The 14,768-nt window shown below is 34.3% G+C and overlaps 1 protein-coding gene across 1 annotated transcript in view; it reads left to right on the forward strand.

The window, feature by feature from the left end:
• Nucleotides 1-14,768, forward strand: part of CFAP47 (cilia and flagella associated protein 47) — a 484,475-nt gene that overhangs the window by 224,950 nt on the left and 244,757 nt on the right. Inside the window, exons 37-39 of the mRNA XM_034649559.1 lie at nucleotides 2,957-3,072; nucleotides 12,072-12,222; nucleotides 13,859-13,947. Coding sequence (XP_034505450.1) covers nucleotides 2,957-3,072; nucleotides 12,072-12,222; nucleotides 13,859-13,947 — 356 coding nt within the window. The remainder of the gene's footprint in view (nucleotides 1-2,956; nucleotides 3,073-12,071; nucleotides 12,223-13,858; nucleotides 13,948-14,768) is intronic.

Below are 14,768 nucleotides of genomic sequence, written 5' to 3' on the forward strand. Positions count from 1 at the left end.
AAGGAAAGCCTCTCCTGATTTTTTATCATCATACATTGAGAGATGATTCCTTTCTAGGATTTTTTTTTCTTTTTTTTCAGGAAAAAAAGATATAGAACCGTTTAGAGGATTTTTTCAACAGTATTTACTGTGATGATTCCCTAACTACAATGATTCTCAAAGCCTGGAGCTGTAATTATATTGGAGAGGTCTTTTGACTTCAAAATAAAATTTTTAAAGAGTTAGAAATGTTTCGATTAAGCCTGCAGAATCTAGAGAGGAGTCTGAATTAGATTAAAAAGTGATTTATTAGTTAGGTTTAATTCCAGTTCTCTAATTCTATCTATGTGTTTGTATTTCTTTATGCCATTTAATTGCCATTATTTTTTAAAAGTAGTTAACAACACTAATATTTAAATATAAATTTTAATCGTGATGTTAAAAATCAAATTAAAGCATATTAAAATGGAAATAATTCTTTCCACATTTACCTCTTTTCTAGAAATAATGTTTGTATTTTAAGATTATAGATGAGGAGTGCCTACCTGGCTCAGGTAGAACATCCAACTCTTGATCTCTGGGTCTTGAGTTCAAGCCCCACGTTGGCGTGGAGCCTACTAAAAAAGAAAAAAAGGAAAAAAAAGGATTACAGATAAAATTATACAGATATATTTTTCACAAATGTACAGTATGTCTTTTGACAGTAACAAAAATTAAATATACTGGGGCGCCTGGGTAGCTCAGTTGTTGGGCGTCTGCCTTCGGCTCAGGGCGTGATCCCGGCGTTATGGGATTGAGCCCCACATCAGGCTCCTCCGCTATGAGCCTGCTTCTTCCTCTCCCACTCCCCCTGCTTGTGTTCCCTCTCTCACTGGCTGTCTCTATCTCTGTCACATAAATAAATAAAATCTTTAAAAAAAATATTAAAAATTAAATATAAGTGCAAAAAATGTCAGTTATAACTAGCTTTAATTTTGAATTTCATTTAAGAAAATCACTGATTTGGAAATTGCTGGGAACGTTTGGCATAGTTTGCCCCTATGCATCAACACCATAAATGACAGTGCTTAAGTCATTGAATATCATTTTTACCAACCTTTTCATCCCTCTAGAATAAAGAAGAATCTCAAGAAATGGCTACTAGAATTGAAAAAGTATTTGTACAACTATATGTCAGTAATAGAAAGAGAATCCTGGAACCAGTAAAAAGTAGAGTGATCAGTGAAAAAAAATGTAGAGTGTGTGATTTTCTGCCACATTTTTAAATGCAATTGAACTTTTCTTCTCCTTTTGTGAAACAGAATTTACACAGAAGCACAGTAGTTAAAGATAACTATTAAATAGTGAAAGATAAGCTGTTCTTGCAAAAGGGGAATTGAGGCTTCAAAGCTTTCTTTCCTTATACCTTGAACAGATTTCCTTTGTGTCCATTTACCACTTACCACCCCAACGTGAAATCCTGGGTGGAATAATCTGACCACAGGTGAGCCCAGTGCCTTTGTGTCATATTTAGGATATGACATAATGATAATGAGTGGCTTCCTTAAGATCTCAGGGCTGGTTGGGGGAAGTTCCAAGGACTAAAAATCAGTAACAGTTCATAGGGAAGCCTCGTGATTTTCTACATTTCCTTTCAGAAAACAGAAATTAGTTCTGTGGAACTTAAAGTTACTTGGTATGTTCATTAATACTTCAAATTCATACATACATACATAAAAAAATAACACACTGGGTTTGTCTTGCCCCCATTATAACTGAAAGATATAAGTAGGTAAGCAACATGAGAACCCCAGTTCCTTGGTGTAACCAAAGATAAAAGAAACTCTTCAGCAACAATGTACTTGTCCTGGTGGTTACCAAAAATTCTCATTGAAACATATAACTAGTTAATATAATTTTATATTTCTTTTTTTAAGATTTTTTTTTTAATCTTAGAGATAGGCAGAGAGAGAGGTGGGGGAGTGGCAGATGGACAGGGAGAGGCAGAGAATCTAAAGCAGACTCCATGCTGAGTGTGGAGCCTGATGCAAGGCTTGATCTCATGATCCTAAGATCACAACCTGAGCCAATACCAAGAATCAAACACAACTGACTGAGCCACCCAGGTGCCCCTAGTTAATTTAATCTTTAACAAATCTACCATATTCTGTACAAGTCACCATAATCACTGTAAGTCACTATAATCACACATGGTCCTAATTATTAACTCTTTGGATATCTGTGATTGTACTTCCTGGGCTTCATAAGTTGCACTCACCTTGTTGTCACTCTAATTTGGCCAATCATGCATTTCCCCCATGCCCCCTTCCTCCTCTGAGTCAGTACTTTCCATGATAACCTAGAGTCTTTCCAGTGTATTTGTTAGGTTGTTTTTTTTTTTTTTTTTGAATTCCCATTATATTCTATATAAACACTTGGATATTCATAGTTTTCATGAAATATTCTCTCTAAAAATGAAGTAACTTGTCTTCACATACCCTCCCTATCTTGGCATCAGGAAGGAAGGGACAGCCAGTTCCTTGTTATACTACTGCTTCAAGTCAAGGCCACCATAATTTTCAGCCTGGCCCTCTGTTTATAAACATACACTCCTTATAATTCTTTCTATACTGACTAGCCTGAGTATTCTTTTTGTAAATTGGATTACATAAATTCTCTGTTTAAAATTTTCCAAAGGTTTCCCTTTGCAGTAAGAATAAAATCCAAGTTGCTAACTTTGGATTTCAAATCTTTGATAATCAGGTGTTTTTACATCTGTCATTTCCTTGCTTGAAATCTTGAAAGCTCCTTCTCCTTGCCTATTCTGCTAAACTATATATATAAGTTATCTTTAAATACAAAGTCTGCTTTCCTCTGGTTAGTGGACATTAGAAACATTTTTGTGATTAAAATGTATAACTTGCTTTGATGGAAATAAGTTCTAAATTATATATTTTTAAAATTCATGATCTTATGTATACTCCCTTCTTCCATATAGATTCTGCTGAAAAATCCAAGCTTGAAAACTTTAGTGTATAATGCTGTAATTGTTGGAAAAGATGCCTCTGACTTCTCCCTTTCCCAAACAGGGAACATTGTGACAATATCTCCAAAGTAAGTGGTTTTTTCTTTTAAATTTTACGTCACTGAAAATATCAATCCTAGGTATTTAATGTGTATTAGAATTACAAAAGAGTGGCCTGGATTTGTTCTTAACTGGTATACATATAATGAAAAGATCCTCACTCAGATGTAGATAAATTGTGTATATGTTGCTGAGATTCCTCACCAATTTTGTTAAAACAGTTCTGACAACAAAAAACAGTTGCTTATTACATATGCTTTTAATTTTAGTTTATTTTGCATGCACATGGGCCATAGAGATTAAACTATAAGTTGTTTGTTTATGTACTATAGTTTTGTTTCATGGGAAACTCAAACCAGTGTGTGCTAAATTTATGTATCTCTCTCTATATATGTCTGTTATATATATATATTATTTACTTATGTATATTTTATATAAGATATATATCATATATAACATTATTATATATCATTCTGTTTATATGTTATATATAGTTGTTTCTGAGCAATGTGCTCATTGTAGAAAATTTAGAAACTATTAAAGTACAAAGAACAAAGAAAGTGAAAGACTGGTAACCTTACCTCAAAGATACCCTTACTGTTGCCATTTTTCTCTATCCCTTCACTGTCATTGTGTTTGTATGTGTCGATAGATGCATAGATAGAAAAATATAAATAAATATATATATATATATACACACACATATATATATGCTCCCAAATTATAGTGATTTTTCTTTAAATTTTCATTTCTATCTGATTCTGTTCTCATGATGCTTTTGTTTAATGTTTCTACTACTGTCCTACTTTCAGAAATAAAGTACAAATGAAACCCCTGGAAATAATCTTGAGAAATTAAACATGAGCATAATATATGACTCTTTCCAGATCAACAAATCCTATTAGATATGTCAGCGGTTTTTATGATGGCAAATATTCTTATTACAAAATACAAGGATGATAAGAGAACAGCCATGTTAATATCACAGGGGTTCACAGATTTAATAACCACTAATTGATTTCAGCCAGCTTCAATTTTAGTCATTGCCTTTGCATTCAATTATTTTTTCCCAGTGCTAAGTGACAGATTATAACTACTAAAGTTACTTCACCTGGTTATCTTTTTGATTTTTATACATTAGCGTGAGTTGCTTTTTACATTGTAATTATTATTACTTCTAGTATATCAAACACAGCAATAATTGGAATAAGGGCCATTTTAATTGCATTTAAAATACCAAGAAACCCAGTTGTAACAGTGCCCTTGGCTTGTGTCATTAGCCTGTGTTTGTTTTCTTCAGTTATTGTGCTAAGGAGTACCTAATTTATAAATTCTGAATATTCATGCTTGGTACTACATCCAGATTGAACTGAGTGTGAGGAAAACAGTTCTACATTCCCCTGTTTCTATATTATAAATTATAGTATAACACTCCTTGTATAAACAACCCACTCATTTTCTAAGTTATACTTATTACTTGTCTGTTATAAAACAAAACTTTAGTAATACACGTTCATTTGAACATTATCACATTTCCGTTTTTCTTCCCATAGGACTTTGATAATTGGTATCTGTTCTCTGCCTTTCAAATAGGTTGATACGAGTGAAAAGGATTTAGGTTTCTCTCTCTTTTTTTTTAATCATAAACCCAATAGCCTCTTCCAGCATTTCAAAGCCCTCGTTAAGTGGAAATATTTCCTAACAACCACACTACACCTCTGATATTGTAGCTTAAAAGCACATTTCAGTTAACAAAATTAACATTTAGAGTCTTTATTATAAATGTAAAACCTGTACATTGTTGAAAATTTAGTATAGAAAAGTATAAAGAAGAAACAAAATCACCTAGAACCCCATCAAATAAAGTTAATTCATCAGTTCATTTCCTTCTAGTCTTTTTATATGCACAAGTATTTGTTTATTATAGCATATGCCTAGTTAAATATTTAAAAAATAAATGCATTATATGTAAATATTAAAACACTTAATGCTTATTAAAATTTGCTACATGTAAAAACTATATAACATGCACTTTGTGTGCGTTTTCATATTTAATCATCCTAACAGCCATATTAGTGTGCTCATTTTCCAAAAGAAGACATTGAGCAGAGACATTAAATCATTTGCCAGGTTTTCCCTGCTATTAAATGTTCAAGATGCGATTCAGAACCAGCCAATCTAAATACATTGTTGGCACTTTTATTCAGTTGTCATGTGTACATATTGTGTGTATGTGTGTGCGTATCACATACATACAAAGCCCTTGGCATTCAATAAAATGTGGCTTTGACTCTTTGTGAGCAATCCTGAAGATTCATGACATGTAATTGTATCATTTTTTGTTTCTCCAGGAGCTGGTTTGTGAGAATATTTCTCTTGGGTGAACCCAACAGGCTACTTTCTATTAACTTCTCAGCAGTGTGCCTTTTTTTCTCTTTATTCACCATTGTGCCACTTATGGTCTATATAAATATAGACATATTTATAAATATTAGCTTCTTGAGGTTTTAATACATGCCAAGTGAACATTAACCAACCATATATTCATGTATACCCTCTCACACATGTAATCATGAGTATATCTGTTCATATTTTGACTGTATTACACATGTACCTATATTCTTGTTTTCAACCTATCTTTTTTTTTTTTTTTTTTTTTTTTAAAGGTTTTTTTTTTTTTTTNAAAGAAGCAGGCTCCCAGCGGAGGCGCCTGATGTGGGGCTCAATCCCAGGACTCTGGGATCACGCCCTGAGCATAAGGCAGACGCTTAAGGACTGACCCACCCAGGCGCCACTCAACCTATCTTTTTTAAATCAAAATTTAACTTATCCATGCTTAACAAGTCACATATGCAGAGGAGTTTAAAATAAAAATCAAGTCCCTCTCCCCTCTAATCGGTCTCTAGAAATCCACTTCTTGAGCTGCCTACTTTTCACTCCTTCATTTATGTCTGATTTTAATTCTTCCAGTGGTTACCTCCAAAATCGAAATAATCTATATTATCTTTGCCAATATTTTTGTTATATCAACTTCAGAAATAATCTGTTGATGTATAGCTATAATATTTAATGATCTGGTTTACTTACTTATTCAGATTTATGGCCCTCCCTCCAAACATCACTAGTTTTATCTTCTACTTATTATTTTTCCAAGAGTAAAGATCTATTTTCTTATAACATCAGTATGAAAAGTATCTTTTGACTCCTTTTTAAAGTGGAGAAAATCAATAAATTCTAAAGAAGTGCATACAGTCCTTGAAGTCTCTTTCCTTCAAGTATACCATTTCTAGAGCACTTTGCCTTTTCTTCCTAATTGGACTGATTGCTTTCCAGACTGACTGAAGAGATGTCAATATTGGACATTTTTTTTTTAAGATTTTATTTATTCACTTGAGGGTGGGGGAGATAGCATGAGAAGGGGGAGAGGCAGAGGGAGAGGAGAGAAGCAGACTTTCCACTGAGCAGAGAGCCTGATGTGGGGTTCGATCCCAGGACCCTGGGATCATAACCTGAGCCATAGGCAGACGCTTAACCGACTGAGCCACCCAGGTGCCACAGTATTGGACATTTTTTATTTCTGTTTGGATAGAAACTAATATCTTTCTCTTTCTTAATCTACTTACTTATTTACCTAAACATCCTTACGAAATGTAATAAAAGATATGAGAAGTAAATTTTCCAAGATTATGCATTTTTAAGCATGTCTCTTTACTACCCTTACCCTTGATTTATATTTTGCTTGGTTTATTATAAGCTGAAAAGATTTCCCTCATAACTCTTAAGATAATTGTTCCTCTGCCTCATAAAATTCAGTATTTGTGATGAGAAAGTCTACTATAATTCTGTTTTCCAATACCTCTAGAAGTTTTTAGGATCTTCAATTGTGTTCTGATACTGTTCCAGAATGCATCAAGGAGGGTCTTTTTTTATTCACCATCTGGGTACACAGTGAGTCTTTTAATCATGAAGTTGTTTCTCATAAGCCCTGGAAAATTTCTCTTAAATTATTTCTTTCATAATTCTCTCCCCTCCATTTTCTCATTTCTCATTTTCTATCCTGCAGTTGTTGGTTATTGAACCTGTTCATTGTATCCTTTATGTATCCAGTCTTATCACTAGTATTTTTTTATATCATTGCTTTTTCCTCTTTTTATCAACAAGCCTTCTTTTCCAAGTGTTTCCTTTAGGGGAGAGAAGCAAAGACAGGGAGAGAAAATGAGTATCTCCTATATATGTATATTTGTAATAGTACCTTCATTTTTATTGTGTATGTCTTTCATAGCATCCTATTCTTAAATTAGGGTTATCTTCATAAATGTCTCTGACTTTTATGTACTCATCTCTTACCTAAATATTTTTATTTTCTTTTAGGTCAATTGTTAATGTTTATTTTGTTTTCAGTGGTCCATGTTTAAGGATTTACTCTAATGCCTTGTGGTACTTGTTTATCCATTCATATGTAATAATACGGCAATAGGAAAGTATATTGTTGTTCTGTGTATACACACAATCCTTTACCTCAGGGTAGAAAACATTCTGCTTCTAGGGCCAATTTCCCAGCATCTTGCACTGGCCTTGAGGACAGTGAAGTTGTCTGAACTCCATCTTGCCCTCCATGCAAGTAGGCATTTCTGGAAATGGCCTTTCCAGGAGCCTACAGGCCAGCTTTGTTTCCTTTATTAACCTCTGTTCAGATGCTCATTGATAACTTCTTCTAACTAGCAGCTTTTAAAAAAAGCTCTGTCTTATAATTTTAATGAGATTTCTCTTAGGTGATAAATCTGGGCTTCAGATGCCATTGTGGTCTAGAACCCTACAGTCATGTCATTTAACAATTAAATGCTGGGCTTTGATATTGCCATGTACAGGCTCTATGATCCAGTCTCATTTTTCTTATTTAGAAAATGAGGATTGGGCACTGGGTGGCTCAGTGGGTTAAGCATCTGACTCTTGGTTCTGGCTCAGGTCATGATCTCAGGGTCGTGAGATGAAGGCCTATGTCAGTCTCCCTGCTCAGTGTGGAGTCTGCTTGTTCCTGTCCCTCTGCTCGTCCTCCTCTCTTTCTCTCTCTGTCATAAATAAATTAAAAAAAAAAAAAACGAGGATTGGAATATTTACCCAAAGTTTTGTCAGTAATAAATGTAATTAAATAGACAAAACACTTAGTACTGGAACTGGAACATACACGAAGCAATAAGTATTTGCCCTCCTCCCCCATCCCAATTCAAAGTGCTGGTGATTCATAGATGAAAACATATTAACACTACCCACAAGTGTTTGCAATCTAGCAGAGTGTCCTACAAGCAAATTCACAATGAGGATATAATTTGATAATGGTTTTATTGTATTGTGTGTGTAGAATTAGAGGAAATTGAAAAAAAGCGCACTTAAATATTCTTGGGGTAACCATGGACGTGCTCCTAGAAGAGCTAATGCTTAATTCTCAATATATATGGAAAATAATTTTCTTTTTCTAGATGCATTTTATTTTGTAGGCTTGAATACTATTATTAGATGGTTCTGTAAGCATCTTTTTAGCTAGACCAAGTAATTTCATTGTCTTTTGTTTTTACAAATAGGGTTCAGAAAATATTTTATTTTCTTAAAAAAACGGCAGCATTATCATTATCACATATAATCATCTATGTGTACCACATCCTTAGAGTCTGTCTAAATCATGACTAATAATGACTCTTTCTGGCAGCTGTGGTTTTAAATTCCAAGTGATATCATTTATATAGAAGAGATTAAACAGCTACATCAACATATCAACATATAAACAAACATGTTTAATGAGTAAATTTAGCTATAACCATAGAGTTACTGCATAAAAGTAAAAGTATACTTTTGGAAGAACATTCTGTTTCTTTTTTTCCTCATTATTCTCATTGAACCATATGGGCATTGACATTGATATGTTATAAATTATTTTCCATCTTTTCCAAAAGCCAAGTTGAAGTACCTTACAAGAGACATGTAATATCAAGATTTTTTTTTTTTTAGTGAGTGGGAGGCAATTGAAACAAAAAGAAAATAAAAGAAAGAAAATTAAGATGAAGCCTATAATATAGACATTTTTAGAGATCTAAGACACTTACCTAAGTGGATCACCCATTTGATTCTGAACTTTTAACACATTCAGGAAGGAATCCCTGTCATTTACATGCCTCGATATGACTACAAAATTTCAAAATGAATATCTATACTCAGGAGAGGCTCAAATCTTCATGGTCCTAAAACCAGCCATTGCTCTCATAAAAAGGATATTTTATTTTAAAATACATTTTGTGGGAATTAAGTATATGTCCATAATTTCATTTATTAAGTGCATGTTATTTAGATTGTGGTCATTCTCATACCTTTTTAAAATCAGCTTCCATGGTGATCCAGTCTGTTAGCAAATCCTATTGATTTTACCAAATATATCTTAAATTTGCCATCTTTTCTTCTTATCACCAATTCCACATTAAGTTTAATGTACCATCATCTTTAAACTACACTGCCACAATAGACTACTGAAATGTTTCTCTGCAGTCCATCCTCTGTTGTAGAGCAGCAACAATTTTTTAAATGCAGATTTGCTTATATCACTCCTCTGTTTAAAATATTCCAATAGCTTCCCATACCATTAAGATATAGGCTGAATATCTCAACATGTGGCCTTTCATAGCTGGCTCTTGGATATATCTATATCACTAACACTCTTGCTCTCTAAGCTTCAGCACCACTGGCCTTTGGTAAGTTCTTCAAATACTTAACTCCTCCTACCACAGGCCTTGGATACTTCTTTCCTCCCCTGCTCATTCTGACTAACTTGTTCTTATCCTTCATATCCCACCTGGCATATTCCTTCCTCTGACCCTTCAGAATATACCACACTCCCTGTTCCATGTTCTCATACCACTTCCTAGCACATACATAATTCGTAATTTTCACATTTATTTTGTGATGACATAATTAATGTCTGGCATGCCCTATAGAATGTAAGATTCAAGAAATCATGAATACTGTGGGTTTTTTCCTAATTACTATATCCCAAAATCTAAAACAGTGCCTGGAACATTATAAATTCTCTAAATATCAATTGAATGAATGAATGAATGAATGAGTGAATGAATGAATGAATGAATGATTGAATGAATTGCTTGGTCTAATGATGAATTTTAGAGTATGTAGAAACATACTAAGTCATTCACAGATATTCTAACACAGAGTTTGAACCTGTATATCCTGAAAAAGATCTCAAGATCAAATATTCTTTTTCTTTTTTTTTTTTTTAAAGATTTTAATTATTTGACAGAGAGAGACACAGCGAGAGAGGGAACACAAGCAGGGGGAGTGGGAGAGGGAGAAGCAGACTTCCCTCTGAGCAGGGAGCCTGACGAGGGGCTCGATCCCAGGACCCTGGGATCATGACCCAAGCCAAAGGAAGATGCTTAACGACTGAGCCACTCAGGCGCCCCAAATATTCTTTGTTCTTAATTAAATTCAAGTCCGTGAGCTTTTCATAATGACCAACAAAATATCCCTTTGCACAGATTGAGGAGACTAGTGATGGCATATGTGAGTAAAAACCATGCCCACTCCTGCTACACGTGAGTTGTAATTTTCCCTAAAAAGCAATTTCGAAAGTATTTCTATTGATTTTGAAAGTCCTTCATTCATTTTACTTTTTGCTGCTCCATAGACTTATCCATTTAAGGTAAGTCCACAAGGATTTGGGGGAAGTTAAGTCAAAGTTGGACGCTGAGAGCATCTATTCTCATCTCCATTTCCAAATATGGGCATCCTCAGAGAAGGCAGTAGGTGACAGTTTGCACAGAGAACTAACTGTGGTAACTATGCTAAAAGCCAGAGCAAAAGCAAAGGTAAAATTTCTCCAAGATTTTTCACCCACAGCTGTGTCAAGGCAAGGCTGAAAGATTAGCCAGTTAAGAAACACTGAGCCCATTTTTTTTTTATTCAAGGACTTCATTACTTAATAAACAGTGAAAAGAAAAGTTATTGAAAGGGCCAGATCCCCATGTCCCTTGTGCAGGTTAATACCACAGCAAAAGGGCTTTTGTTGATGAATGCATCATGCCTGGTAGGACACCCTGTTGCTGACAGCCAATTTCATGCTGCAACTAAGCAGTTTTACAGCCTGTGACTCTCCCCTGAAGAGGGCTAGGTAGTAATCTTCCTATTGCATCAGAATGTAGGAGGCAAGAGAATGAGAAACTGATGATACCCTCTCTGGGGAGGTAGGGAGGCAAGTGAGAAAGGTTCTTATAGCAGCTCTTCATGTGCCTCTATGCTCTTATGTTACGGGAGGATCACAGGTTTTCTGCCAAGACTTTATCCACTGCAGTTAAGCCTTGTGTATGTGTCCTGTGTGTTGGCATGCCAAGTTGCCGGGATGGCATGGTGTAGTCACTCCCCTACAAATGGGTAAGTGAAATCTCCTCCAGGTCCATAGACTTCTTACCATTTACTGTGTTTTAGACTAGAAAGTTGAAGTTTAAGAGAGATGGAATGTGGGTTTCTGTTTTCCTTCTTTTATTTATGTGTTTCTCTCAAAAATCCTGCTACTTAAATACCATTATTTTGATTCCAGATTTAAATTTTATTTTCAACCATGGCTTTAAGTAATTTTTGAATTCTTAGTCTTTCTCATTTTTTTCTCTGCATGACCAAAAAAACCACAAACCAGTAATATGATTAAGAGTTCATCTAAATAGTAGCACAGAATGTCCTATGAATTTCACACAAAAATACCCATATGATTTCCCTACGGCTAACTGGAAATCCATTACTTGGTAAATTATATGTACATTTGAAGGGAACTGTAAATATTACAGATTGGATCAAGATGTTTTAATTGATGACAATAACTGGGTTGTAGGCTTGCCGAGATCTGCAGCGGTCTTCAATTTTATTGTAGAAGTGAGTATATTGCAGATTGTGGGTCCTGGGCACGTGATCTGCACTAAAGAGTCACGTGTGACTTTTCAATAAAATATTTCCTCTTTTATCTTTTACTAAATAGAAACCAAATTAATATCACTCTGAAATTCACGAGTCGCTTCCTTCGTCCTGCTGAAGCTTCGCTGCTATTAATTTCAAAACCTAAGCATGCAATAGGAGGCACTACAATGGCCTTTGCTCTTAAGGGTGAAGTCCTCAATTTCAAAGCCCTTGTAAGTAAATTTTACCTATTTTGTGTGTGTCTTCTTCTCAGGCCATGGAGTGTCCCAAGCACAGCTGTTCCTCCACGTTTTATCTCCATAACCGCTCCTGTTCTTTGAGATCCTGTGTACAGACACACGTGCGCATAATTACATTGCACAATTCTTGGCTTCTGTGTCTCTGATATTCTTGCTCTGATACTCTTCCTGCGGAAATAATTCTTTGGTTTTATAAGAGAATTTGCTTGTACTGAGTGTTCTTTAAGGTCAGATTTTTAGGATTATATCTGTTGTTTTCACAATGCGATCTTTCGCTGTAATAACATAGCAACGTACATTCCCTTCTGCTGTGGAGACGTGTGATTTAAGGTAAAGCAGTCCCTGAGCTGTCTGTGTTTTTGTTTGAATTAAGGGTTGGTGGTTTATGCAGCAAAAAAATGTTTCTTTTCTCCTATGGGAACATTCATCAATTTATCTTGAGAGTCCCGTGGATCAAATCCATTCTAAAGATAATGCTAAGCCTGGCATTTACTGAGAGGTGATAATGTTCCAGACAGAATTCTGTTTATATCTCAAAGGATGGGGGAGAAAGATTTTTAAATCTCTATAAAATGGTTGTGATATTGCTATCATTGACTCTTTGTAGCTCTTATTTTGTCTAAATATTATTTTATACCATGGATGTATGGTAAAGAAGAAGTGAACTTGTTCTGCCGCCAGATTTCCACATGGATTATAAAAAATTTGGGGTGTGCAGTGGCATGAATGGGAAATAAAGAGATTGACTGCAGTGATGGCCAGTTGTGTGGGGAGAGCATTAAGTTGCTCACATAGACAGACTGGTTTACAAGTACAGAGTCGCAGAACAGGAAGCGGACATTTGATTATCATTGAGATGTGTGTCGTGATCTTCAGAATTCCTGTTGAATAATAAATTCTTACACTTCCCAACCCTCTCACAGGAATTCTCTGCAATAAAACATTGCTTTGCCATATGTGTCTCTAGATGTGGATGATTTTGGTTTGTCATTTCCATGGTTCTGGGGCCAAAAAGCTGACACCTGAAACTCATGCAGTCTGTTTACTTCTCCATCTGGCTACTCATGATTTTAGTAAACCAGGGAGTGGGCTGGATAATAATGGAGAAATAAAATAAGGTAATAACATGATCAGTCTAAAAATGTAGAATTCCTAGAATCTTATCTTCCATAGAAGTCCTTCAGGTAATTTGAAGTTTTATTTTTATATTTGTGCTTTTATTAAGTACAAATATGTCAGTGTAGCCACCACATTATAAACACAGGCATGCCACACTCATACACAGATATTCATGCACTCACAGAGCTATGCGTGTGCATTAATTTTCAAATGTGAAATCATGCTGTCAATAACAAAACCAATTTTAAGGAAATCAATTTAAGAGACCCTGTTGTAACAAATAATTCAGTGATGTGGTAAAATCTGTTTCTGTCCTTCTCACCCAGATTTTAGCAGTACAATATTTGTGGGACAAGGGGAATTACATAAATTAGTATTGCTGTAATATTTCAGTGTACTATTTTTTAGGTACTTTAAGTTTATATATTACCATTCAGGTTATTCTTTTTTGTTACTGTCATATAGAATTATTATTATTTTTTTACTTTAGGAAATTATACGTTGCAAATCTCCATGTTATAAATGGAAAGAAATTAAAGTGAATGTTAAAAATCCCTTCCATAGTGCCGGGGACTTCAGGTACGTTAATATAACATTTTCATATATTTTCATTGCATTTAGTCATATCCAATCTTAAGGTGAAAAATTTTTTCAACGTGAACCATTTTGAGGAGAAATTTTATGTGTTTACAGTAAATTTATGAACATCATCAGATAAATAATTAGGATAAATCAATTTTTCTGAAAATGCTATTTGATCTATTTAAAGCTAAGATTGATCATATCAAATTTATGAATTTTGTCTATGAGCTTTCTGTTTGTTGAGATATACTAATCTTTTAATTTTTAAAAATGTATAATTAATACTTTTTTACTTCTCATGTTATTCCATGTGTTAATTTCTGAAAGTGAAATACTGATTCAAGCAAAACATGCGTTTTAACCTAAGCCATCATGATTAATTAAAACTGTACATTAACCATGCTTTTTTGAATCTTGGGTCTTAACAACAACAATAATAACAACACAGATCTGAGATGAAAATAAAATGCTTAAGTGTTATTTAAGGCCACAGTAGACAAGTATCTTTATCAACTTACATATTGAGGGAGAAAATGCTCAGTGACACCCATGTACTGCTTCAGTTATGCACTGTTAGAAATCAGATCCTCACAACAATATTTGTGTTGAGACTAGAAGCTATATGTATGCTGATTTTAGTATTTGGTAGTATCCAGTTTTTAAAATCACTGTGTTCCTAGGCTTTTGGTTGTTTCTTATTAATAATCATTTATTATTGACAAAACAAATTTTTTTGTTAAAATAGTTATTGGTGAATTTATGGTTCCTATGTTCATTTGAGGGAGAGTCTTATTTACTCTAATTTTATTAAAGTGTTA

The sequence above is a fragment of the Ailuropoda melanoleuca genome, chromosome X (assembly GCF_002007445.2).
Source record: "Ailuropoda melanoleuca isolate Jingjing chromosome X, ASM200744v2, whole genome shotgun sequence".
Taxonomy (NCBI): domain Eukaryota; kingdom Metazoa; phylum Chordata; class Mammalia; order Carnivora; family Ursidae; genus Ailuropoda; species Ailuropoda melanoleuca.